Source organism: Bufo gargarizans, chromosome 5 (assembly GCF_014858855.1).
Source record: "Bufo gargarizans isolate SCDJY-AF-19 chromosome 5, ASM1485885v1, whole genome shotgun sequence".
Classification (NCBI taxonomy): Eukaryota; Metazoa; Chordata; class Amphibia; order Anura; family Bufonidae; genus Bufo; species Bufo gargarizans.
In genome coordinates, this window is record NC_058084.1 from 201,895,294 (window position 1) to 201,921,436 (window position 26,143).

The 26,143-nt window shown below is 44.9% G+C and overlaps 1 protein-coding gene across 1 annotated transcript in view; it reads left to right on the forward strand.

Moving 5' to 3' along the window:
* The window catches only part of CPNE4 (copine 4), a 479,073-nt gene that overhangs the window by 280,816 nt on the left and 172,114 nt on the right, over positions 1-26,143 (forward strand). The window contains exons 7-8 of the mRNA XM_044295448.1: positions 10,287-10,361; positions 22,727-22,810. Coding sequence (XP_044151383.1) covers positions 10,287-10,361; positions 22,727-22,810 — 159 coding nt within the window. The remainder of the gene's footprint in view (positions 1-10,286; positions 10,362-22,726; positions 22,811-26,143) is intronic.

Genomic DNA, 26,143 nt, shown 5'->3' on the forward strand with positions numbered 1-26,143 from the left:
TGCCACCGGTTCCAGAATCCGTTTGTCCCTACCATACAAATATGACGGAGATCCTAAGCAGTGCCGTGGGTTCTTGTCGTAGTGCTCTCTCCACCTCGAGCTTCTGTCTGACCAGTTTCCTTCTGAGCGAGCCAAGGTAGCCTTTATTCTCAGTTTGCTGTCCGGGAAGGCCCTGGCCTGGGCTACACCACTATGGGACCGCGCAGATCCTGCCACCGCTTCCGTCCAGAGCTTCTGCCTAGAGTTCCGGAATGTTTTTGAGGAGCCTGCCCGGGTTACCTCCGCAGAGACTGCCTTACTAAATTTGACCCAAGGAGGTTCTTCCGTGGGTGACTATGCCATTCAGTTCCGCACCCTGGCCTCTGAGCTGAACTGGAACAATGAAGCCCTTTGCGCCACCTTCAAGAAGGGACTTAATAGTGAAGTAAAGGACGTTCTGGCTGCACGTGAGCTTCCTTCCACTCTTAGTGACCTCATCTTGCTGGCCACTAGGATAGACAAACGTTTCGCCGAAAGACAAGAGGAACTCCTCCTTGAAAAGGAAAAAGCTCGTCCTAGACGCTTTCCTCGTCTGGCTCCCGTTTTTCTGCGTCCACCTCAACCCGCTACTGGGCTTTCCGCCGTGGAAGCCATGCAGGTGGATCGGTCACGCCTGACTCTGCAAGAACGAAGCCGCCGCAGAAACGAGAACCTGTGTCTGTACTGTGCCAGTACCGAGCACTTCCTTAGAGATTGTCCTCTCCGTCCACCGCGTTCGGGAAACGCTCGCACCTAGTAAACGTGGGAGAGGCGTTGCTAGGTGTGGATTCTTCCTCTCCACGTCTCATCATACCCGTGCAGTTGATCATCTCTTCCAAGTCCTCTTTCTCCGCAGCCGCCTTCTTGGATTCCGGTTCAGCTGGCAACTTCATTCACGCCTCCTTGGTTGATAAGTACCGTATTCCAGTAATCCGTCTACCCAAGCCGTTTTTCATCTCTACTGTTAACAGTGAGAGACTCTCTGCCACCGTACAGTTCCGTACCCAGCCTCTGCAAATGGACATCGGAATATTTCATACCGAGACTATAGAGTTCTTTGTTCTTCCCTTCTGTTCCTCCGAACTCCTCCTGGGTCTGCCGTGGCTTCAACGTCATAGTCCTGTCCTGAATTGGTCCACCGGTGAGATCCTGCGTTGGGGTTCCTCCTGTTCGGACCGCTGTCTCAAGCCTGCTCTGGTCAAACAGAACCCGCAAGTTTCTCCGCCTTCTGGGCTGCCCAAGCCATACCATTCCTTCGCGGATGTCTTCTGCAAGAAACAAGCTGAGGTCCTTCCTCCTCACCGATCCTATGATTGCCCGATCGACCTGATACCCGGTTCTACTCCACCTCGGGGCAGAATTTATCCTCTCTCACCTCCTGAGACTCTTGCCATGTCCGACTATATACGTGAGAACCTACAGAGAGGATTCATAAGAAAATCTTCTTCTCCTGCTGGGGCCGGTTTTTTCTTCGTGACAAAAAAAGACGGCTCCCTCCGCCCCTGCATTGACTACAGAGGTCTTAATAAAATTACTATCAAGAACCGTTACCCTCTGCCTCTAATCTCTGAGCTATTTGATCGTCTCCGAGGGGCTAAGATCTTCACAAAATTGGACCTTCGAGGGGCCTATAATCTGATCCGTATCCGGGAAGGAGACGAATGGAAGACAGCCTTTAACACAAGGGATGGCCATTTTGAGTATTTGGTGATGCCCTTCGGCCTCTGCAACGCACCTGCTGTCTTCCAGGAATTCGTCAATGATATTTTCAGGGACTTACTTTACACCTGCGTGGTCGTATACCTGGATGATATCCTGATCTTTTCCTCCAATTTGGATCAACACAGGGTCCATGTGCAACAAGTTCTTACTCGTCTTAGGAGAAATCGCCTGTACGCTAAACTTGAAAAATGTCTTTTTGAACGGACCTCCCTGCCTTTCCTGGGATACATTATCTCAGCCCAAGGACTTCAAATGGACCCAGCCAAGCTCTCGGCGGTTCTGGATTGGCCACGCCCCTCTGGTCTCCGAGCCATACAAAGATTTCTGGGCTTTGCGAATTACTACAGGCAATTCATCCCTCACTATTCCACTCTGGTAGCTCCTATCGTGGCCCTCACAAGAAAAGGAGCTAACCCCAAATCCTGGCCTTCCCAAGCCGAGGAAGCCTTCCAGTCCCTGAAATGCGCCTTTGCCTCTGCACCCGTTCTCTCTAGACCAGATTCCACCAAGCCTTTCTCTCTTGAAGTGGATGCCTCCTCGGTGGGAGCCGGAGCTGTCCTCACCCAGAAGTCTTCCCGGGGCAAGACTTCTACTTGTGGCTTCTTTTCTAAAACATTCTCTTCCGCAGAGAGAAACTACTCCATTGGGGACAGGGAACTGCTGGCTATTAAATTGGCACTGGAGGAATGGAGACATTTACTCGAGGGCGCCACACATCCTGTGTACATCTTCACGGACCACAAGAACCTGGCTTATCTCCAGTCTGCTCAGAGATTAAATCCCCGTCAGGCTCGTTGGTCTCTGTTCTTCGCCCGCTTTCATTTTGAGATCCATTTCCGTCCAGCTTGTAAGAACATTAGGGCAGATGCTCTGTCTCGCTCCTCTGATGTGGTGGGCGACGAGTTAACACCTCGATATATTATCCCTCCAGAACGCCTTATAACAGTCGCTCCCGTGGACCTGCGCCTTCTTCCTCCTGGCAAATCCTACGTACCCCCACGTCAGCGGCTGCGAATTCTCAAGTGGGGCCACGCCTCCCCTTTTGCCGGTCATCCAGGGGTGCAAAAGTCTCTCCAACTAATCTCCCAAAGGTACTGGTGGTCTTCTCTAGAGAAAGATGTCTCGGACTTCGTCCAGGCCTGTATGATTTGCGCCCGGGATAAATCGCCTCGCCAGAAACCAGCGGGTCTCCTCTTGCCTCTACCCATTCCTGAAGTTCCCTGGTCTCACATCGCCATGGACTTTATTACAGATCTTCCCTCCTCCCATGGCAAGTCCGTTATTTGGGTCGTGGTGGATCGCTTTTCCAAGATGGCTCACTTTGTACCCCTGCCCGGTCTACCCTCTGCACCCATGTTGGCCAAACAATTTTTCCAACACATCTTCCGTCTCCATGGCCTTCCCAAACATATTGTCTCGGATCGTGGGGTACAATTCGTCTCCAAATTCTGGAGGGCTCTATGTGCTCAGCTCGGGATCAAATTGGACTTTTCTTCTTCGTACCATCCTCAGTCTAACGGCCAAGTAGAACGGGTGAACCAAATTTTGGGTGACTATCTGCGTCACTTTGTATCCTCACGCCATGACGACTGGGCTGATCTACTTCCCTGGGCGGAGTTCTCCTACAACTACAAACAATCCTCTGCCTCTAACAAGTCTCCTTTCTTTGTCGTTTTTGGCCGTCATCCTCTTCCACCTCTGCCGCAGTCTCCCACTCCTTCTTCTGTACCTGCCGTGGACAGTCTTGTACAGGATTTTTCCTCCATCTGGCGAGAAACCCACGCTGCGCTCCTCAAGGCTTCCGCCCGTATGAAGGTTCAAGCTGACAAGAGACGCAGATCTCCTCCGGAATTTCGCCCGGGTGACAAGGTGTGGCTCTCCTCTAGGTACATCCGATTTAGGGTCCCAAGTTACAAGTTGGGCCCTCGTTTCTTGGGACCCTATAAAATCAAGAGTCGTATCAATCAAGTTTCTTATCAGCTCCATCTTCCTCCCTCCCTCCGAATCCATAACTCCTTCCATGTCTCCCTTCTTAAACCTGCTGTCTTTAACCGTTTTTCTCCCAAGCTTGTTTCTCCCACCCCTGTCGCCGGTACCTCCGATATATTCTCTGTCAAGGAGATCTTGGCGACCAAGATCTCCCGGGGAAAAATATTTTTTTTGGTCGACTGGGAGGGCTGCGGTCCTGAGGAGAGGTCATGGGAGCCGGAGGAGAACATCCTGGACCGCAGTCTCATCCGCAAGTTCTTCGGTACCAAAAAGAGAGGGAGACCAAAGGGGGGGGGTACTGTTACGCTGAGCGCTCTGGGTCCCCTGCTGGCCGCGGAGCGCTCACAGCGTATGCCCCCAGGCAGCACTCCAGTGTCTCGGCGTGTGCGTCCTCGCTCTCTAGGGCGCGCGTGCGCCGGGACTCTTAGATTCAAAGGACAAGTGCACCAGTGATTGGTGCCTGGTCCAAAAGGGATATTAAGGGTTAAGGTTTGTGAGAGGCAGTGCTGACTTAATTAGGCTGCACCTGTGCACTGCCCATTTATACCTTCTCCTCCCACAGCTTCCTGCCGGATCTTTGTGCCTTGTGCCTCAGAGAAAGCGTTCCACAGTGTTTGTTTGCCTTGCCTGTTGCCGAACCCGTTGCTACCGTCTACTCGCCTTAGAACCTTTGCCGCCTGCCCTGACCTCTGCTACGTCCGACTACGCTCTTGCCTTCTCCCTGTGTACCACGCCTTATCAGCTGCCAGAGAGGTCGAGTTGTTACTAGGGGACACGACCTGGTAGTTACTGCCGCAGCAAATCCATCCCGCCTTGCGGCGGGCTCTGGTGAAGACCAATAACTGCTTAGAACCGGTCCTTTAGTACAACCCGCGCCATCGCCTCTCTGGTCCAGAGGATCCACTACCTGTCCTGCCGGTACGTGACAGCAACCTGTACCAAGTAGACCGCAACATTTTTGTACCATGCCCAGGTTTTGCGCATGGCATGATATGGCTTGAGGACTTGATCAGAGAGATCAACTCCTCCCATATACCGATTGTAGTCAACGATATAATTGGGCTTGAGGGCCCTTGCAGCGGTATCTCGCACACGGACACGGATGATGCCGTTACCGTAAATTGTGGACAGTACAAGGACATCCCTCTTGTCCTTATATCTGACCAGCAACAGGTTTCCACTGGTAAGGGCACGGGTCGCACACCTGGGGATAGGTACCTGGAGGGGGTGGGTAGGGAGGCCACATTGATTTTTCCACACGGTCCCACAAGCCTACGTGGATCTGGCGGCGAGGGACTGGAACAAGGGGATACTAGTATAAAAGTTATCCACGTACAGGTTTTTTGACTAGGCCCATGTGCAGCACGAGGCCCCAAAACGTCCTCATCTCGACTGCACTGACCGGAGTCCAGCCACCAGCTCTAGCCAAAAAGGAGCCCGGGTGTTGAACAATGAACTGTTGGGCAAACAGGTTCGTTTGCTCCACCATCAGATTTACAAAGTGGTCACTGAAAAAAAACTAAAATAGTCATATTCAGTGAAGCCCACTGTGGGAATCTGGATTCCTGCTTGGCCAGGAAAATCAGGAATCGTAGGCTCAAAATGCTCTGGGGTACACCATGCAAGTTCACCAGTAGGGGGCTCCGGTGGACTTAACTGGTGGGCTGGAAAGCTAGTACGAGCACCAAAGCTTCTCATACTAGTGTGCATGGCAGTCCCCTTGCTCCGCCTGGTGGCGTCTCCACCGCCTTGGGGGCTCATCATCATCGCTAGATGAGGAGGACGCGGATGGCAAAAGGAAAGTGGGGTCATCCTCATCCTCACTGGGGCTCTCGGACTTGGAGGCAAGCTGGGCGTATGCCTCCTCGGCCGAGAACATCTGGCGGGCCATAGGGGAGTGTGTGTGTGTGTGCGTAAATCTTCATTTAGTGTGCGTGGGGGCACGGGTGTGCACGTACTTGAGTTAAACAGAAAATAAAATAAAAAAAGGGCAAATTTTTATTTACTAAATGAAAACTCGCTGATCAGCCGTCCGAAGCTAAGAGTGCCGGCCACAGTCAGCGTACGCAGAAAAACAAAATGCTTGCGCCCCCAAAAAAGTTGTGGGGGGGCAAGCTGCAGTACCCCTGGGGGGGTCTAGGGTCACACAGCTGCGCTGTGGACCCTAGACACCCGATTTAGAGTGATGCAACAAAAAACTTTTTTTTCCCCACTAAACATACCCTGAATATCCCTGCCTAACCTAACCAGTCCCTAACCTAAATACCTTTCAGTGCCAGGTGGCACTGTGGAGGGTCAGAAGGGGGTGCTGGGACAGGAGATCGATGCAGCGCTCCTCTCTGCTCAGCTCCCGGACACAGAAAGGAGGAGGAGAGGAGCCCCTGCAGCCAATCAGAGCCGATCCTGAGAGGTGATGTCACCATCACCTCTCAGGATCGCAGGATGGTGATTGGTGATGTATTCTCACAACACCGATCACCATCCTGTTCCGGGTTATCGGGTGCCCAGAGACCCGAATAACCCAGAAACGCAGCAAACCGCAGGCCTTAATTGACCTGCGGTTTGTTGCAATCGCCGACACGAAGGGGTCACAGGACCCCCCCACGCATTGTCCCAATAATTTAAGCAGGCACCCAGTTCCGATCAATACCGGCGGCGGTGATCGGAAATACACAGGACGTACAGGTATGCCCTGTGTCCTTCAGTACCAGGACATCAGGGCGTACCTGTATGCCCTGTGTCCTAAAGAGGTTTAAAAAAAAAAGAACTCAGGAAAAAACTTTTGAAGGGGAAGATTGACCCTTATTATCGTCCGTTGGGAAGCTATGTAACACCTCTTGTAGAGTGTCTGCTGCGTGCCGACCATGACTGTCACCCGCTACAGTTTCCCCTGGTGCCGGGTCTTGAAGTCTGGGCCTTTGCTTCGCGGGACTTGTGGACGGGGATCTCAGTGCTGCGTAGCCAGCGGAGGTCGCTTTGTCTTGCTTCGACCTCTCCCCCCTGTCGCTGTACTCACTCGCTTCGGAGTTATGCGGTGACCCCCGAGGGCTTTGGTGTTGTGAGCTTCCATCGTCTGATGCTCGAGGGGATCCAGCGCTGGCCATAGATGGCGGACAGGGGGAGGACTCGTGCAGGACGCGCGCGCCGGCGCCATCTTTGTCCCGATCCTGACCGAAGAAAAACTCCAGTTTCCTCTGGTCATCATCAGGGATGATTCCGGTACCAGATGGCACCAAGAGGTACACTTTAGAGCCCAATGTGAGGAGTCTGCTTGTCTGAGACGCTATGCTGGAGCAGGAGCTCTGGGATCAAGCGGCCATACTCCTCGGCTTCACGGCCACGCCCCCGATTGACCCTTATTAGAAAAATTTAATTTACATGATAAGGCCCAGGCACAATCTGCATGTGGATTATAGGCTGCTTGCACCGATACTTGGCATTTGAAATAGTGGGAAGCATAGATGCAGCCTGGCAATTAGCAGTAATATACATGCTGAGCCCACAGCGGGCCTGCACCCTGTATAGGCATCCTCACATCCAAAAGCAATTAGGATTTGAAATTAAGGGTTTATTCACAAATTACAGTAATATCGCATTTGGTATGGGGCTACTTTCACATCTGCGTTCCTGCTGTCCGGATTTGATATCCGGCATGGGATCTCAAAACCAAAGCAAAAATGCTTCCGCTACCGTTCAGAACCATTGTAAGTCAATAGGCGCTGGATGCGTTTTTTCCGTGTCCGAAAAAAAACTGATACTGATCCAGCACCATTGACTTACATGGTTTTTGGTACCAGTTCAGTTTCCCATGCCACAAACAAAAACAATGCTTGCAGCTGTTTTGTGTCTGGCAGGGGAACGCAACAAACCGGAATGCATTGCATTCTGGTGCACTCCGTTCCAGTTTGTTCAGTTTTGAGATCCTCTGTCGGATGGCAAAACTGGAAAGGAAAACTCAGATGTGAAAGTAACCTAAGATATACACATTTGATGCACAAAAGCAATTTGGCAGCAACATGTAATAGACCCTAATAAACTTTTAGAATTTTTTTTTTAAAAACATGTCAGAGAGAAAAAGTGGTGAGACCTTGAACTTAATAACCTGTAGATCCCCCTTCAACAACAGTCACCTCCACCAAACAAATATGATTTGCGGAACTTTGTGAGAGAATTGTGGACCATTCTTCCATGCCAAGGTCAGCAGCCTGGTCATTCCAAAAGACATAACTGCTCTTTAGTTTATTTACATTTGTGCTATGGGTCATTGTCTTGGTGCTTCACTCAACATCTCACCAGATTTAAAGGCTATGTACACCTCTGGGGGCAATTTTTTTCATGATTACATTTTACTCATTTTGGGCTAAAAATCTTTTTTTTCAATTGGTCTTTATTGAAAATATTAAGCCCTTTTGTCACAAAGGGTTAACTGTCTAGCTGCGTGAATCCTACTTTTTACTTTCATTTTGTTGGGAGAGAAGCGTCCTTCCTGACAATCGCCTGCTCGCTAGCAGAGGAGACCACTGCTATCACATGCTGCAATATCCTGCACAGTATGGAGAGGAGTGATCGTTATGCCATCGCTCGTCCCCATACTGACTACTTGTTTGCTGGCAACAGATTGTGATTACACAGCATGATCTGCCTCCAGAAAATTATGATTTTTATCTTGCTTAAAAATCTGGATTGCCTGACAAATGAGAACTTGCTCGCTCATCGGGTAATCTGTGGCAGTATTACACTGCCGGTGTAATACAGTCCTGAGCTGTGTTCCTATCAGTAAGTAAGATAAGAATTGAGCTATAGTGAGTGTTTATAATGCCAGAGATCAGAGTTAAGGAGTCGTCAGCTGAGCTGGAACAGAATGGAAATTCTGATCCTGCTACTAGAGAAACACAAAGCTGTTTAGGAAAAAGGGCTAAATATTCTAAATACAATTTAAAAAAAAGAATTTTAACTCAAATTGAGTGCAATGCAATAATAAAAATAAATTGCCCCCAAAGGTGTACATAGCCTTTAAGTTCTGGACTCCTGCCATACATTCTCCTGTAAAATATTTTAATTACGTTAGAATTCATTGTTCCGTCAGTGATTGAAAGCCATCCAGGCCTGATACAGCAAAGCAATCAAAAGCCATAATGCTTCCTTCAATATGTTTTACTGTTGGGATGAGGGCTTGGTATTGGTGTGTAGCGTTCTTTTCCTTCCAAACATTGTGCATTTCTACTAGAAATCTTGTATTTGTATATTTACAAAAAAAAAACCTTTGTCTCATCTGTCCATGAACCATTTTTCTGAAGCATAAAAGAACCTCTAGCTGGGCTTGGACCATAATGTTTTTTAGAACAGCAGTGGCTTCCTTTGTGGTGGCTTTCTATGAGCAACATACTTGTTCAGTATTTTTCTACTAGTCGACACATGAACAGATGTTTATGCAGTTTGTACAGTCTTCTGTAGATCTTTTGCTGTTACCCTTGGGTTCTTTCTCACCTCTTTCATGGATACCTTTTGTGCTGCTGAAGTGATCCTTACAGGATCACCACTCTTAGGGTCCATTCACACGTCCGTAGATTTTCAATGGGGCCGGAAGAGATGCGGACAGCACACAGTGTGATGTCCGCATCCACATTTCCAGTGCGCGGCCCCGATCTTCTAGTCCACGGCTCCTAAAAAAAAAAGAACATGTCCTATTCTTGTCCGCAATAGTGGACAAGAATAGGCATTTCTATAGGGGTGCCGGCTTTGGTTAGTCTTTTCCAGCTTCATGCATCTCTATATTTTATCTTATGAAGTCGACTGAAAGTTGTTTGGATCAAGGCATGGCTCACTCTATTCAGTCTTTCTTGCAAAGAACAGATTTGTCAGTAACCAGGCTATTTGTACCTTTATTAACAAGGTTATTCCAGTTTATAACATTGATGTTCTATGTTTAGGATAGCTCATCATTATCAGATCGGGGGAGGCTCAAAGTCTGTAATTACCCTGCACCACCGCTACTATGTAGATAGTGTGCAGCTAAACATTGTAGAGGCTGCAGAACTCACACAAGTGCCTTGGCCCTTTCAAACAGCTAATCGGTGGACCTCCCAAGAGTCGAACTCCCATTGAACTGATATTGATGGCCTATTCTGAGTATGGATCATCAGTAGAGTGACATTAGAATATCCCATTTAATGGACAAATCATCTGTGAAACTCACACTTCCTACCTAATCTTAATTAAAACAGATTTTCCCAATTAGCTCTTGGAGAAATAAGTAACACAGAGAAGTATTTAACTTTACTTTTTCCCCTACACTGTGGATACTTACTCAGTGCCCTCAATAAAATACTTGGATAGTATTATGGAGTTAGTTAATTTATTGTGTTTCTAAAATTGTAACTTTTATAAAAATTAGGCAACAATTTATTAGTAATTAATATGGAAATACAGATACTGTAATGCAAATGTTTCACGTACTTTTCTTGCAACTGAACTTTAGCGATCGTTATATACAAAACATCATTTTACATAGAAACTGAACATCGAATTAGCTCTTACTATTGTTTTTTTGTTTTTAGGTGATTGCAGAGGAATTATCTGGAAATGATGACTATGTTGAACTCTCTTTCAGTGCCCGGAAATTAGATGACAAGGTAAAATGTTAATTTCTAATCTTTATTGCAATATCCAATAACTGTAGATAATTACATAATGCATCTTTTTCTCAACAAGAAACATCACTCAGAGTACGTTTTTACAACCCTTTAGGCATTAGGGAATATGTAGGAAAAAGATCTCAAAGAACTTTTATTTATTTATTTTTAAAGCAAAAATGGTTAAAACAAACAATATGCAATACACAGCTAAATTAAATCAGACTCCAGACATAAGACAATTCAGGTGTCAGACCCTAGAATGAATTCAGACCCTAGATGTCAGAACCCACATGTCCCCGAGATCTCACATTAGATTCCTAAATTAAGTCTATACCCCTAAATTAAACATATCCAAGATCCCCACAATTAATCAGACTTCAGACCTGACCCCTAAATGAATCAGACTTTAGAGCAGATTGTTAAAGGGAACCTGTCACCCAAAAATCGCCTATTAAGCTGTTTACAGTACCTTATAGTGCTGTATACTCGTTTCTTGATGCACTTTTTGTTCGTTTTCCCGCATGTCTGCTCATTCAGAAATCGATGTTATATTCAGCTGCTGCCCCGTGCTTCAAGTCAGGCTTGAAGTCACGGGGGCAGCGGCCTCGGCGTCTTACATGGCCCTCTCCCCGCCCCCTGCCTCTGTTACTGACAGCCGAACTCCGAATCCGGGACCGCGCTCAACGGCCGCATGCGCAGTAAAGGGCGGCAGGAGCGCGGTCCCGGCTGCCGCGCGTACTACGCGCCGTCTTACTTTCGCCGCACTGCGCATGCGCCCGACATCCTGTATCAAACGCGCCCGCGCCCAGATGCCGGGCGCGGGCGCGTTTGATACAGGATGTCGGGCGCATGCGCAGTGCGGCGAAAGTAAGACGGCGCATAGTACGCGCGGCAGCCGGGACCGCGCTCCTGCCGCCCTTTACTGCGCATGCGGCCGTTGAGCGCGGTCCCGGATTCGGAGTTCGGCTGTCAGTAACAGAGGCAGGGGGCGGGGAGAGGGCCATGTAAGACGCCGAGGCCGCTGCCCCCGTGACTTCAAGCCTGACTTGAAGCACGGGGCAGCAGCTGAATATAACATCGATTTCTGAATGAGCAGACATGCGGGAAAACGAACAAAAAGTGCATCAAGAAACGAGTATACAGCACTATAAGGTACTGTAAACAGCTTAATAGGCGATTTTTGGGTGACAGGTTCCCTTTAAATCTGATCCAAGACCAGACCCTAGATTTAAAAAATAATCAGAGATAAAACTCCTTAATTAAAGGGATTGACCATATATTAACAATTTTTCTTAAATGCTCTCTAAATAATCTGATAAGAGCAACTGTATAGGCATTTCTCTAAGGTCATCTCTGGTTAAAAGGCACCTGCTGCTCAAGGCCCATATAAGCAGGGCAGATCCACTGCTTCCCCATTCATGTAAAGCAAGATGGTGGAAGTCATCTGAGTTACTTAAATGACTACTTTCCTAGTTGTCCAAGGCTACATACTCTTCTGCAGTGGATAGCAGCTGAACCATAGAAACATAGACTGTGTCGGCAGATAAGAACCATTTGGCCCATCTTGTCTGCCCAATATACTGAATACTATGAATAGTCCCTGGCCCTATGTTATATGAAGGATGGCCTTATGCCTATCCCATGCATGCTTAAACTCCTTCACTGTATTTGCAGCTACCACTTCTGCAGGAAGGCTATTCCATGCATCCACTACTCTCTCAGTAAAGTAATACTTTCTGATATTACTTTTAAACCTTTGCCCCTCTAATTTAAAACTATGTCCTCTTGTAGCAGTTTTTCTTCTTTTAAATATTCTCTCCTCTTTTACCTTGTTGATTCCCTTTATGTATTTAAAAGTTTCTATCATATCTCCTCTGTCTCGTCTTTCTTCCAAGCTATACATGTTAAGGTCCTTTCCTGGTAAGTTTTATCCTGCAATCCATGTACTAGTTTAGTAGCTCTTCTCTGAACTCTCTCCAAAGAACTTTCTCCATTATATCACTTGTGCAGAAGAGGATGCTGCCTGGGACAATCAGAGAAGCGGTCACATGAGTAAATCACATAACCACCTGCATCATGGCTGCCACAGACAGGGCAGTAGCAACTGTGGGCTGCTTACAGCCACTGTTAAAAGTTTTGAGACTAACACAATTTTTTTTTTTTTTTAGAACTTAGTTTTTTCAATGTTTTTCCTAGACGCTTCTATGTTATACTGAAGTACAATTATAAGCATTTAATATTTTTTTTACTTTTATTGACAAATACATTTGTTTATGCAAAGACTCCATATTTACATTGTTAACCCTTCTTTTTGAAGATTTTTGCAATTCACCCTGGCATGTTTCATATCAGCTTCTGGGCCAAACCCTGAGTGAAGGCAACCCATTCTTGCCTAATCGATGATTGAAGTTTATAAAAATGTCAGTGATTTTATTTGTCTACCCACTTTTTGAGGATTGACCACAGGTTCTTAATGGGATTAAGGTCTGGCCATAGACTCAAAAGTTCAAAGTTTTGTTTACTGAGCCATGCAGTTATCACTTTTGCATTGTGTCATGGTGCTCCATCATGGTGGATTGTTGGGAGAAGTTGCTCTTGGTAAATGTTGTGATACTATTTTTTATTCATGGCAATGTTCTAAAATAAAATTGTTAGTGAGCCCATTCTTGCATGAGAAGCAACCCCATACATGAATGATCTTAGGATTCATTACTGTTAGCATGACACAGGATTCGTCATAGTGCTCACCATTTTCTTCTCTGAAAATGTTTTCCAGATGTCCCTAACAGTCTGACGGGTGCTTTATCAGAGAAAATAACTTTAACCCAGTAGTGTGCAGTCCAATCCCTGTACATCCTGCAGAATGTTAAGCCTATATTACACACGCCGATTGAGCAAGCGCTTGTCGGGAGGTAAGTGCTTCTTCCCGACAATCACCTGCTATCTAGTGGAGAAGACTGCTGCTACTATATGCAGCGATCTCCTCTGCAACATGGGGAGGAGCAGTCACTATGCCAGTGCTCGTCCCCATGCTATTTAGTGGTTTGCAGGCAGCAGATCATAATTAGCATGATCTGCCACATGCAAAGGATGATTTTTAAGTATGCTTAAAAATCACAATCGCCTGGTGAACAAACCCTCATTAGCGATCATCTGCCAAAAATATGCAGGTGTAATACAGCTTTTAGTCTGTCTTTGATGTTTTTCTTCAAGAGAAGTGACTTATTTACTGTAACAACCAGTCTGCTCTTCTAATTCAATCAACAGGCATATCAGCTGCTTTATCCTAATAAACACTTACTGCTGAGCTAACAAGAAGATCACTGAAATGATGTTAGTATGTAATTTTGTGGCAGGGCTGAATGATAGTGGAAATTGTGTTTTTGTGATGAAGGTAATTTTCATGGAAAAAAATTATTCAATTCATGTGGTAACTCTTCATAACAATCTAAAGTTAATGCAAATTGCCACCATAATAACTGGTGCAGAAAACTTTGTGAAAACCAAAATTTGTGTCAGTCTCAAAACTTTACAACTGTACATGGACCATGGATACGTACCCTGGGCCTTCTAACCATCAATCAGATGAGAGTAATACCTCTTCATAGTTGCTTGTGTCACATTAGAAATGTTCCCACTTTCTCTGGATCACCATTCATCACCTTAGGATAATAAACCTGATGGACCTCATATTCAAACTTGACATTCTGTATAGGCTCTATGCTAAGACTCTCACTGCACTGATCTCTCTCTCTCTAACATGATGGCTTTGTCTTCTGCACCCTTCTCCTAAGCCACATGTCTCCTGGCTCCTTGACTTTGCCTCTCACTCCTGAAACTGCTTTTCTCTTGTAGGGTGTGACGCAACCCTCCATGTGGGGCACATATCAGCCTAGCATCTACATATGTAATCTGCGACCATCAGTTTTAGTGAGAAAACAACCCCATTTAACAGTTACTCACAACACAGCTCCACCTTCCAATAGTGTCAAAACCTTATATTCTAGCCCCCCTTCCCTTGGGCCACTGACTACACATGCACCATGTGAAAAAACGTTCTTGATGGGTCCTGTGTTGCCGGAGCTAGCATCTCATTTATGTTAAGGCACAGACCTTGTCATAGATTAAAAGGTTCCTCCAGCAATCCATGCACCAGAATGAAATCGACTTCAACTCGTACCTGACATAAATTTCAGTCATCATTTATGCCAGTTTCTGATGGCCCTACCCACACCCAGAACTCCCCATGCCTCCTTTTCAGAAACTGACAGGGCAGCATAAAAATGCCAACTGCAATTAAATCTTCGCAATGGCATTTAAAAAGTTACAAAATATATGAGAATAAAGGGGTTAGGAATAGAAAAAAAACAATATGGATAAAACTTTTTTTAAAGGAGTAATAAATAACAAACAGAAAGCATTTACATTCCTAAAGCAGTAAGGTAGTGAAGAAGCACTAAAAAGTATATTAATATAAATAGAATATGTAGAAACATACAAAGGCAGTCAAGCTGGAGACAGAGATAGTCATTGCCAAAGAGAGTAAAAATAACTCTAAAATGTTCTTCAATAATACACTACTGGAAAATGAAAAAAGAACACCTGGAAAACATAATTGTTAATGCTTTGAGACTGACCGAGTATGAACTGCTAGTGGTGCTTGCACAATGATCATACAACCAAGGTAGAGCACCCTTTATTTTGGGTCCTGCAGCCAGGGTCACATTAATACTGGGTGGCATCTTCCCTTGATGCGATACAGGCTGCCTCTCTAACTTGGTAACAGTCATATATATGCTGTATATCCTCTGTGGTATGCGATTCCAAGCTCTTTCAACTTGGATCCATAGTTCAGCCAAGGTGTTGGCAGCTGTGAATGGGACGTCCTCATCCAGTCCTAGACATTCTCGATGGAGGAGAGATCTAATGATCTGGCCCAGTGGCGTTGCTAGGGCTGGTGTCACCTGGTGCGGTAGAAAATGGTGTCACCCCCCCTGGGTGACACCTGACAGTGTAGGCTATATGTATATAACAAACATATTTCATATGAAAACTTACAGTTACTTGGCTTGGCCCTTGGGGATCTCGGACGCCACTTCCACACTTGGCCGGGGGCTCGGCGGAGCTGATGATATGTTTTATCCTAATGAGAAAGGGGCAGAGGGATAGCAGAGCAGGGAGAGGCTGGTGCTGCTACTAGGGGGTCATACCATGGGGAGTAATAACGCCCACCATAATGCCCCCCCCCCAGTAGAAATAATTCTCCTTATAATGTGTCAGTGCAAAAAATACCCCCCTGTAATGTCCCCAGTTGAGCTAATGTCCCCATAGTGCCTCCATAATGTGCCAGTATAAAATACCCCTATATAGTGACCCCAGTAAATGCCCCCATAGTGCTCCTCTCCCCCCTAGTGCCCCCATAATGTACCAGTATAAAATGCCCGATATATAGTGCGCCAGTAGATGCCCTCAGTGTCCCCCATAATTTGTAAGCATAAAATACCCCTTCTCAGTGCCCCGTAGTAGTCCTCTCCCCCCTTCCCCATAGTACCCAACACAATGTGTCCCAGTATAAAATGCCCCTATACAGAGCCCCCATATAAAATAACCGTTCTTTGTGGCCTCAGTAGATGCCCCTATAGTGCCACCAATAATGTGCCAGTAAGAAGTGCCCCCATAGATGTCCCCCAATAATGTGGCAGTGAAATGTGCCGTCATAGATGCCCCTTAATCATGTGCCAGTAGCCTAAGCCCCCCCATCAACATGTGCCAGTAGCCATAGGCGCCCCCCCTATCATGTGCCAGTAGCCATAGGCGCCCCCCCTATCATGTGCCAGTAGCCATAGGGCCCCCTATCATGTGCCAGTAGCCATAGGGCCCCCCTATCATGTGCCAGTAGCCATAGGGCCCCTCTATCATGTGCCAGTAGCCATAGGGCCCCTCTATCATGTGCCAGTAGCCATAGGGCCCCCCTATCATGTGCTAGTAGCCATAGGCCCACCTATCATGTGCCAGTAGCCATAGGCGGCCCCCCCTATCATGTGCCACTAGCCATAGGGCCTCTCCTATCATGTGCCACTAGCCATCAGTATTGTACAGAAAAAAAAAAAAAAAAGGAAAAAAACACTTACCTCTTTGGCAGCGATGCGATGCAGGCCTCTTCTGGCCTGTGTCCCGCGCTGTGTACGGCTCAGGGCTTAGGCGGCGCGATGACGTCATCGTGCCGCCTGCGCCGGCCTCTGATAGCAGGGCTCCAGACTATAAAAAATACCTAGTAGCCATTGGCTCCTGAACTGAAAAATTTAGGAGCCAAATTACATTTTTAGTTGCCAAATCAAAACCGAATGAAAATTTTGGTATCGTGACAACGCTACGCCGATCAGATCGGCGTAGGGTTGTTTCAATACCAAAATTTTGATTCGCTTTCATCACCATAAAAAAGTATTGCGATGCTCGAGCAAAAAAGGCACGTGCATTTCGCATTTTATGAAACGTTCGGCCCGTAATAGAACAGTCCTATCCTATTTTTTGGGGTGACAAGGTGACTAAAAAATGGCAAATGCTCACCGCATAGGAGATATTTTTTAATAATTTAATAGTTTGGACTTTTCGGACGCAGCGCTATGTAATATGTTTATTGTATATATTTTTTATATGTAAAATTGGGAAAGGGGGGATTTAAACTTAATATTTTAGAGTACTTTCACACTAGCGGTTTTCTTTTTCGGCATAGAGTTCCGTCCTAGGGGCTCTACACCGGGAAAGAACTGATCAGTTTTATCCCCATGCATTCTGAATGGAGAGTAATCCGTCCAGGATGCATCAGGATGTCTTCAGTTCAGTCATTTTGACTGATCAGGCAAAAGATAAAACCGCAGCATGCTACGGTTTTAGCTCCGGCGAAAAAAACTGAAGATTTGCCTGAATGCCGGATCTGGCATTTTTTCCCATAGGAACGTATTAGTGCCAGATCCGGCATTCAAAATACCGGAATGCAGGATCCGTCCTTCCGGTCTGCGCATGCCGGTAAAAATGTGTAAAAAGATACAAGACGGATCCGTCTGTCCGCATGACAAGCGGAGACATGGATTCATTCTTGCAATGCATTTGTGAGATGGATCAAGATCGGCGGAACTGCTTGCCGCATCACACTACCGCAAGTGTGAAAGTAGCCTTAGTGTTTGTGTTTTATTTTTACTTACTATTAGCCCCCTTAGGGGCTGGAACCCTTGTCCTATTCACCCTTAGGCCCCTTTCACATGGGTGAGATTTCTGCACGGGTGCAATGCGTGAGGTGAACGCATTGCACCCGCACTGAATCCGGGCCCATTCACTCCTATGGGGCTGTGCAGATGAGCGGTGATTTTCACGCATCACTTGTGCGCTGCATGAATATCGCAACATGCTTTATGTTGTGCGTTTTCATGCAACGCAGACCCCATAGAAGTTAATGGGGCTGCGTGAAAATCGCATTGTATCCGCAAGCAAGTGTGGATGCGGTGCGATTTTCACGCATGGTTGCTAAGATGACAGTCTATTCACTGTATTATTTTCCCTTATAACATGGTTATAAGGGAAAATAATAGCATTCTTTAATACAGAATGCTTAGTAGAAGGTCAATATAATAAACATTATATACACCCCAGTATAATAAACATTGAGTGCGCCCCCCCAGTATAATAAACATTGAGTGCGCCCCCCCAGTATAATAAACATTGAGTGCGCCCCCCCCAGTATAATAAACATTGAGAGCGCCCCCCCAGTATAATAAACATTGAGTGCGCCCCCCCCAGTATAATAAACATTGAGAGCGCCCCCCCAGTATAATAAACATTGAGTGCGCCCCCCCCAGTATAATAAACATTGAGAGCGCCCCCCCAGTATAATAAACATTGAGAGCGCCCCCCCCAGTATAATATACATTGAGAGCGCCCCCCCCAGTATAATAAACATTGAGAGCGCCCCCCCCAGTATAATATACATTGAGAGCGCCCCCCCCAGTATATCAAACATTGAGAGCGCCCCCCCAGTATAATATACATTGAGAGCGCCCCCCCCCCCCCAGTATATCAAACATTGAGAGCGCCCCCCCAGTATAATATACATGGAGTGCGGCCACCCCCCCCCACCAGTATAATATACATTGAGAGCGCCACCCCCCCCAGTATAATAAACATTGAGAGCGCCACCCCCCCAGTATAATAAACATTGAGTGCGGCCACCCCCCCCAGTATAATAAACATTGAGTGCGGCCACCCCCCCCCAGTATAATAAACATTGAGTGCGGCCACCCCCCCCAGTATAATATACACTGAGAGCGCCGCCCCCCCCAGTATAATAAACATTGAGTGCGGCCACCCCCCCAGTATAATAAACATTGAGTGCGGCCACCCCCCCAGTATAATATACATTGAGAGCGCCACCCCCCCCAGTATAATAAACATTGAGAGCGCCACCCCCCCAGTATAATAAACATTGAGTGCGGCCACCCCCCCCAGTATAATAAACATTGAGAGCGCCACCCCCCCAGTATAATAAACATTGAGTGCGGCCACCCCCCCCAGTATAATATACACTGAGAGCGCCACCCCCCCCAGTATAATATACATTGAGAGCGCCACCCCCCCAGTATAATAAACATTGAGTGCGGCCACCCCCCCCCCCCCAGTATAATATACATTGAGTGCGGCCACCCCCCCCCACCAGTATAATATACATTGAGAGCGCCACCCCCCCCCAGTATAATAAACATTGAGAGCGCCACCCCCCAGTATAATAAACATTGAGTGCGGCCACCCCCCCCAGTATAATAAACATTGAGTGCGGCCACCCCCCCCCCCAGTATAATAAACATTGAGTGCGGCCACCCCCCCCCCCAGTATAATATACACTGAGAGCGCCACCCCCCCCAGTATAATATACATTGAGATAATAAACATTGAGTGCGGCCAACCCCCCCCCCCCAGTATAATATACATTGAGTGCGGCCACCCCCCCCCCCACCAGTATAATATACATTGAGTGCGGCCACCACCCCCCCCCCCCCCCCCCCAGTATAATAAACATTGGTGGTGCAGTGGGAAGTGCCAATGAGGGTTAAAAAAATAAATAAAAATTAACTCACCTCCTACAATTGATAGCAGCTGCCGGTCTCCTGTTCTATCTTCAGGACCTGTGAAAGGACCTGTGGTGACATCACTGTGGTCATCACATGGTACATCATATGATCCATCACCATGGTAATGGACCATGTGATTAGCTCAGTGATGTCACCACAGGTCCTGAAGATAGAACAGGAGACCGGCAGCTACGGGATCAATTGGAGGAGGTGAGTTCATTTTTTATTTATTTTTTTAACCCTCATTGGCACTTCCCACTGCGCCACCAATGTTTATTATACTGGGGGGGGGGGGGTGGGGGGTTAGGTGCACAAAATGTTAATTATACTGAGAGGGGGGGGGGGCGCACTCAATGTTAATACAAATACAGGAGGCGGGTGCCGGAATGAAATAGCCGGCACCCGACCTCTATGATAGGGGGCTGCGATCAGTGGCAGTTAACCCCTCAGGTGCCGCTCACTGTCATAGAGGTCGGGTGCCGGCTATTTGATTCCGGCACCCGCCTCCTGTATTTGTATTACAGGTCAGTTTTCTTCATTGGTGGCGCAGTGGCCACAGCCCCTCCCCTCCTCCTCCCATCCCTCTTCTCACTGGCGGAGGCAGCGGCAGCAAGAGCAGCACAGGGGGAGGGAGAGAGCCCCCCCCCCTGCCTCTATGGAAGTTAGTTAGGAGAACTCCGGCGGCCAGCGGGTGACACCCCATCAGACTGGTGTCACCCGGTGCGGCCCGCACCCCCCGCACCCCCCTCGCAACGCCACTGATCTGGCCAGGGATGCTGCTGGATACCCTGACGTGAAGTATAATGCAGGCAGTGTGTGATTGGGCTATATCCTGTTGGAATTCCACATCTTCTGAGTCAAAAAAGGCAATAAGATTGTTTCCGTGATGTCCAGGACATACCGAAGCCTGATCAATGTTCACTCCATGAATACCAGATTGGAATGGCCATGGTAGCTCATGGCACCCCACACCATTATGCCTGGGTTGGTTCTATTTGTCTCCACACTCTGCATGATGGCAGTAGGCACTTTCCAGCCTTCTTCTCACCGGGATGTGCCATTATTAATATCACTGCAGAACTTGCTTTCATCACTAAACATTGCCCTTGATGGCCGCTTCAGAAAACAGGCTCTGCTATTCTCACCATTCACTGTGGATGTTTACTCAATGACCGAAAAAAGACATGAGCAGTACAACCATTTTCACAATATTACTTTCAATAAATTGTCTTTGTCAGTCCACATTTTATGAGTTACTACTGATGTACAAATTTCTTGAAATTAGTTTTGGGTCTGACTTGCACAAATCAGTTGTCAGATTTCATTTAAGACTGAATAAATTTAACTCAAATTGAAAGTCCCTGGATTGCCCTGAAAAGTTTTGTATGACATTCTGGGATCTCCTACAACTGTATCCAGCCCCTTTAAAGTTATTTAATGACAAGACAGCAATAGTAATGTCATCATGACAGCAACATACATGCCCATGGTTAATCCGCTGTTAGCTGGTGGTAACAAACAGCCTGCTTAACCTCTTCTTAAACGTGAAGTTTTTCATTTTTGCTTAACTTTTTTACTTTTCGGTTCACATAGGGTTTGTTTTTGCAGGAAAAGTTGAACTTTCTAATGGCACCATTTAGTATTACATGTGATGTACTGAGAAGCTGGGAAAAAATCCAAATGAGGTAGAATTGGAAAAAAAAACATAATTCTGCCACAGTTTTATAGGTTTTGTTTTTACAGTATGGAGTATAACTGGAGGAAAGACTCTCAAACACTGTGGTCACAATTTACCACAGCGTCTGAGGAGTTGAATGTCTATAATCATTGTTATCGCCAACCACAGACATTATTTCTGGGTGTCTGCTGTGTAAACAGTAGACATCTGGTGGCTATGGTGCCCACCTCCGGAGTTGGGGCACTCTTTAAGGAACCAACATGTGCCCTACATATGTGGGATAGGGTTAAAAACACACTGAATTGTCAGATTTGTTATGCTTTTTAAAATTAAAAAATGGTGTAGATTATCTATTTTTGGAGAGCAGCAATAGGTTTGGCTTTATGGTAAAGAAAATATATTCTTCACCAATACACAGTAAACAGTGACACAGAAAAATGTGTCAGGTGCATTGGTCTGTGAGCAACTGAGGTTTTTATAGAAAATGTGCAATATTTTTTTTTTTAAATGGTCACGTACAGACTACATTACTGTATATGGCAACTTTTTCTTGCAGTGATAGATAAACGGATGGACAGACAGACAGATCAATAGACAGATGATAGATAGATAGACTACACTATAGATATATAGATAGATATGAGGTAGATAGATAGATAGATAGATAGATAGATAGATAGATAGATATGAGGTAGATAGATATGAGGTAGATAGATAGATAAATAGATAGATAGATACGATATAGATGCATAGATGATAGATAGATAGATAGCTAGATAGACAATAGATAGATACAATATAGATACATAGATGATAGATAGATAGATAGATAGATGATAGATAGATACATACATACATACATACATAGATGATAGATAGATAGATAGATAGATAGATAGATAGATAGATATGATATAGATACATAGATGATAGATAGATATGATATAGATACATAGATGATAGATAGATAGATGATAGATAGATAGATAGATAGATAGATAGATAGATAGACAATAGATAGATACAATATAGATACATAGATGATAGATAGATAGATAGATAGATAGATAGATAGATAGATAGATATGATATAGATACATAGATGATAGATAGATAGATAGATAGATAGATATGATATAGATACATAGATGATAGATAGATAGATAGATGATAGATAGATAGATAGATAGATAGATAGATAGATACAATATAGATACATAGATGATAGATACATAGATGATAGATAGATAGATAGATAGATAGATAGATAGATAGATACAATATAGATACATAGATGATAGATACATAGATGATAGATAGATAGATAGATAGATAGATAGATAGATAGATAGATAGAGAGATAGACAATAGATAGATACGATATAGATACATAGATAGATACCTAGATAGACACATTGTGCATAGACAGCTATTGTAAGATCAGACTGGCAGTGTAACAAATCTTACAATTATCCAATCTCCCGTTTCAATCATCTGTGACAGGAGAGATGTAAACAGACAGAATAGATCTGCCAATCCATTTAATTGAATCCTTTCCATTTTAGGATTTTTTCAGCAAGTCAGATCCGTTCTTGGAAACGTTCCGAATGAATGATGATGGCACTCAGCAGCTGGTTCACAGGACTGAGGTAAGAGGATATATACCATACGTATCTCCATACACACAGCGAATTGTAAAACGGAAACATAACAATATGGTTAGTCAGGCTGGTCTGTTGTAGATGCTTGTAATGGGCAATCTAGGTGTTGTCAGAAACATATGGTATGTTCAAATTAATCTTGTGTTCTTTTATTAAAAACATCCGAATTACACAGCATCTGTTTGTATCTTGTCAAGTGTGGGATGTTTTATGCCCAAATCAAGCTTTCTCAACAGCATGATGCATTGTATTTCTATATTCCCGCATGATAGTCTCGTTTTATCTAATTACAGCGCACACTTATGTAAAGCTCTGCTGACATACATTATATTCACATTAGAAATGGGCTTTTAATATTTATGACGTGAATCAGTCAGCCAGTCTATCCTAACTAGTAAGCTCGGCATTTTCACATGGACACTATAGAGAATATATCCTTTTCTAGTGCAGAAATAATTGCGGGAACTTTGCTTCAGGATTAGGGACATTTAAAAAGAATGGGGGGAGATTTATCAAACTGGTGTAAAGTAGAACTGGCTTAGTTGCCCATAGCAACCAATCAGATTCCTCATTTCATTTTTCACAGCTCCTTTGGAAAATGAAAGGTGGCATCTGATTGGTTGCTATGGGCAACTAAGGCAGTTCTACTGTACACCAGTTTGATAAATCTCCCCCCAGTGTGTCATGTTTAAAATGCAGTGCAATCTACAGGAAACATGTTATAGATGAGCTGAACCGATTGATCTTTAATTTTGCAGAAAACATTCAGTATAAACTGTATTTAATCTGTTTAACCCCTTCTACCCCGTGCCAGTTTTCACCTTCCTGTCCAGGCTATTTTTTGCAAATCTGACATGTGTCACTTTATGTGGCAATAACTTTGGAGCACTTTTACTTATCCAAGTCATTCTTAGACCATTTTCTTATGACAGATTGTACTTTATGACAGTGGAAAATTTGAGTCAATAAATTTCACCTTTATTTATTTAAAAACAACTAATTTATCAGAAATTTGGAAAAATTCAATTTTCCTGCTTTTAAGGCCCTGATTTTATTAGTGAAGTACAATAGCCCTGCGGACAGCACGGCGCGCACAGCATCATTGTAATCTATGACGCTGTGTGCTCCCGTGCGCACAATCAACACCGCTCCGGGACATATGGCCCGCTCACAGACCGTATGTCACGGAGGGCATGGGGTCGTGTGCAAGAGGCCTAAGACAGATAGTGAGTGATACATCATAAAATAGTTATTACTTTACATTTCCCATATGTCCTCTTTATGTTGGCATCATTTTGTAAATGGCATTGAATTTTTTGGGATGGTAGATGGGGTACAATTTTAGATGCAATTTTTAAAATTTGCAAGAAAATTTCCAAAACCTACTTTTAAAGGACCAATTCAGATATAAAGTCACTTTGTGGGGCTTACACAATAGAATCCACCCATAAATGACCCCATTTTGCAAGCTGCACACCTCAAGTTATTTAAATATGATTTTACAAACTTTGTTAACCCTTTGGGTGTTTCACAAGATTTAAGGGAAAATAGAGGATAAATTTCAAAATTTCACTTGTTTTTGCAGATTTTCAATTTTAAGCCATTTTTTTTCCTGTAAGGCAGCGAGGGTTAACAGGAAAAAAAAAATCAATGTTTCTCTGATTCGGCAGTTTGCAGAAACACCCCATATGTGGTTATAAACTGCTCTATGGGCACACGGCAGGGCGCAGAAGGAAAAGAGCAGCATATGAATTTTGAAGGGCAGATTTTACTGGGATAATTTTAAGTTGGCATGTTGCATTTGAAGACCCTCTGATGCACCCCTACAGTAGAAACTCCCAAAAAGTGACCCATTTTAAAAACTATGGTACTGTGCCAGTTTTATTGCTACTATTTTGGGGTGCATATGATTTTTGATTGTGCTTTTGTGAGGCAAGGTAACTGAAAAAAATGGCTGTTCTGGCACAGTTTTTATTCTTTTTTTTATGCCGTTCACCTAACAGGATAGATCATGTATTATTTTTAAAGAGCAGGTCGTTATGGATGTGACTATACAAAATATGTCTATCTTTATTTTTTGTTTTTAAAAAAAATCATGTTTTTGTGCCTCCATTGTGCCTGAAAGCCATATTTTTTAAATTCTTCTGCTGATTGTCTTGCATAGGGGCCCATTTTTCACAGGAAGAGTTGATGTTTTTATTGGTACCATTTTTGATTACATATGTTTTTTTTATTGTTCAATATTACACGTTTTTGGGGCAAGGTAACCAAAAAATGGCACAGTTTTTATTAATATTTTTTATGGCATTCTCAAGAAGGGGTGGAGCATGTGATATTTTTATAGAGCTGGTTTTTACGGATGCAGCGATATCTAATATGTCTATTTTTATAAATTTTCTTTAATTAAAAATCACTTCATGAAGGGAAAGGGGCACTTTTTATTTTTTGTCCCAGTACAGGGACATTTCAACGTTTCAGGGTCTGATCCCTGTTTCAATGTAGCACATTGTATTGCACTACAGTGAAACTACAGTGAAACTGTCAGTTTCACACTAACAGTGTGCCTGTGAGACCCAGCCTGGGGTCTGCTTTTCACACGCTTCCATACATGGCAGACCCCGAGGCCTTAGCCAGGACTGGGATTGCCATGGCAGCAATCGGTCCCCTGTCACCGCAGCGAGAGGGGGCTGATGGAGAGGTAGACAGAGTTCCCTCCCTCTTCAATCCTCTATTACACTGCAGTTAATAGAGGATGGCCCCTGCATTGATCGAGAACAAACAGCTCCTGTGCCCGCCTGATCATCGTGACATACTAGTACATCAATTTGCAGAAGCCACTTCCGGCTGTGACGTACTAGTGCATCATATGTCGGGAAGGGGTTGAATCCCTGCTCTTTCAATGTTTAGGAGTCCAGTGGGTGGTCCTACTTAGTGATTAGTAATCATATTTGTATGCATGCTCATACAGGAAAAGCTATAAACTACAGATACAAAATACGGCTGAAAAGTCAATTCATCTTGCTGTGGATCTGCCGCAAAAACATATGTTACATGAATTTTTTCCTGTGGAAATGCCTGTGGATTTCACCCCCTCCGCTGCAACTGTGATATCCAGAGTGGAGATCTGCAGCATATATTGAAATGCTGCAGATTTTAAAAATCCGCACCTCACGTAAATTTTATGTGGCAGATTTTTATGCAGTGTGGAGGAGATTACTTAAAGTGCCATCCACTTTGCTGGTACCGTAAAACACTGCGGATTTGCTGTACAAAAATCTGCAACAGAAAATCTGCAGCATATTTAGCACGAGTGAACATATG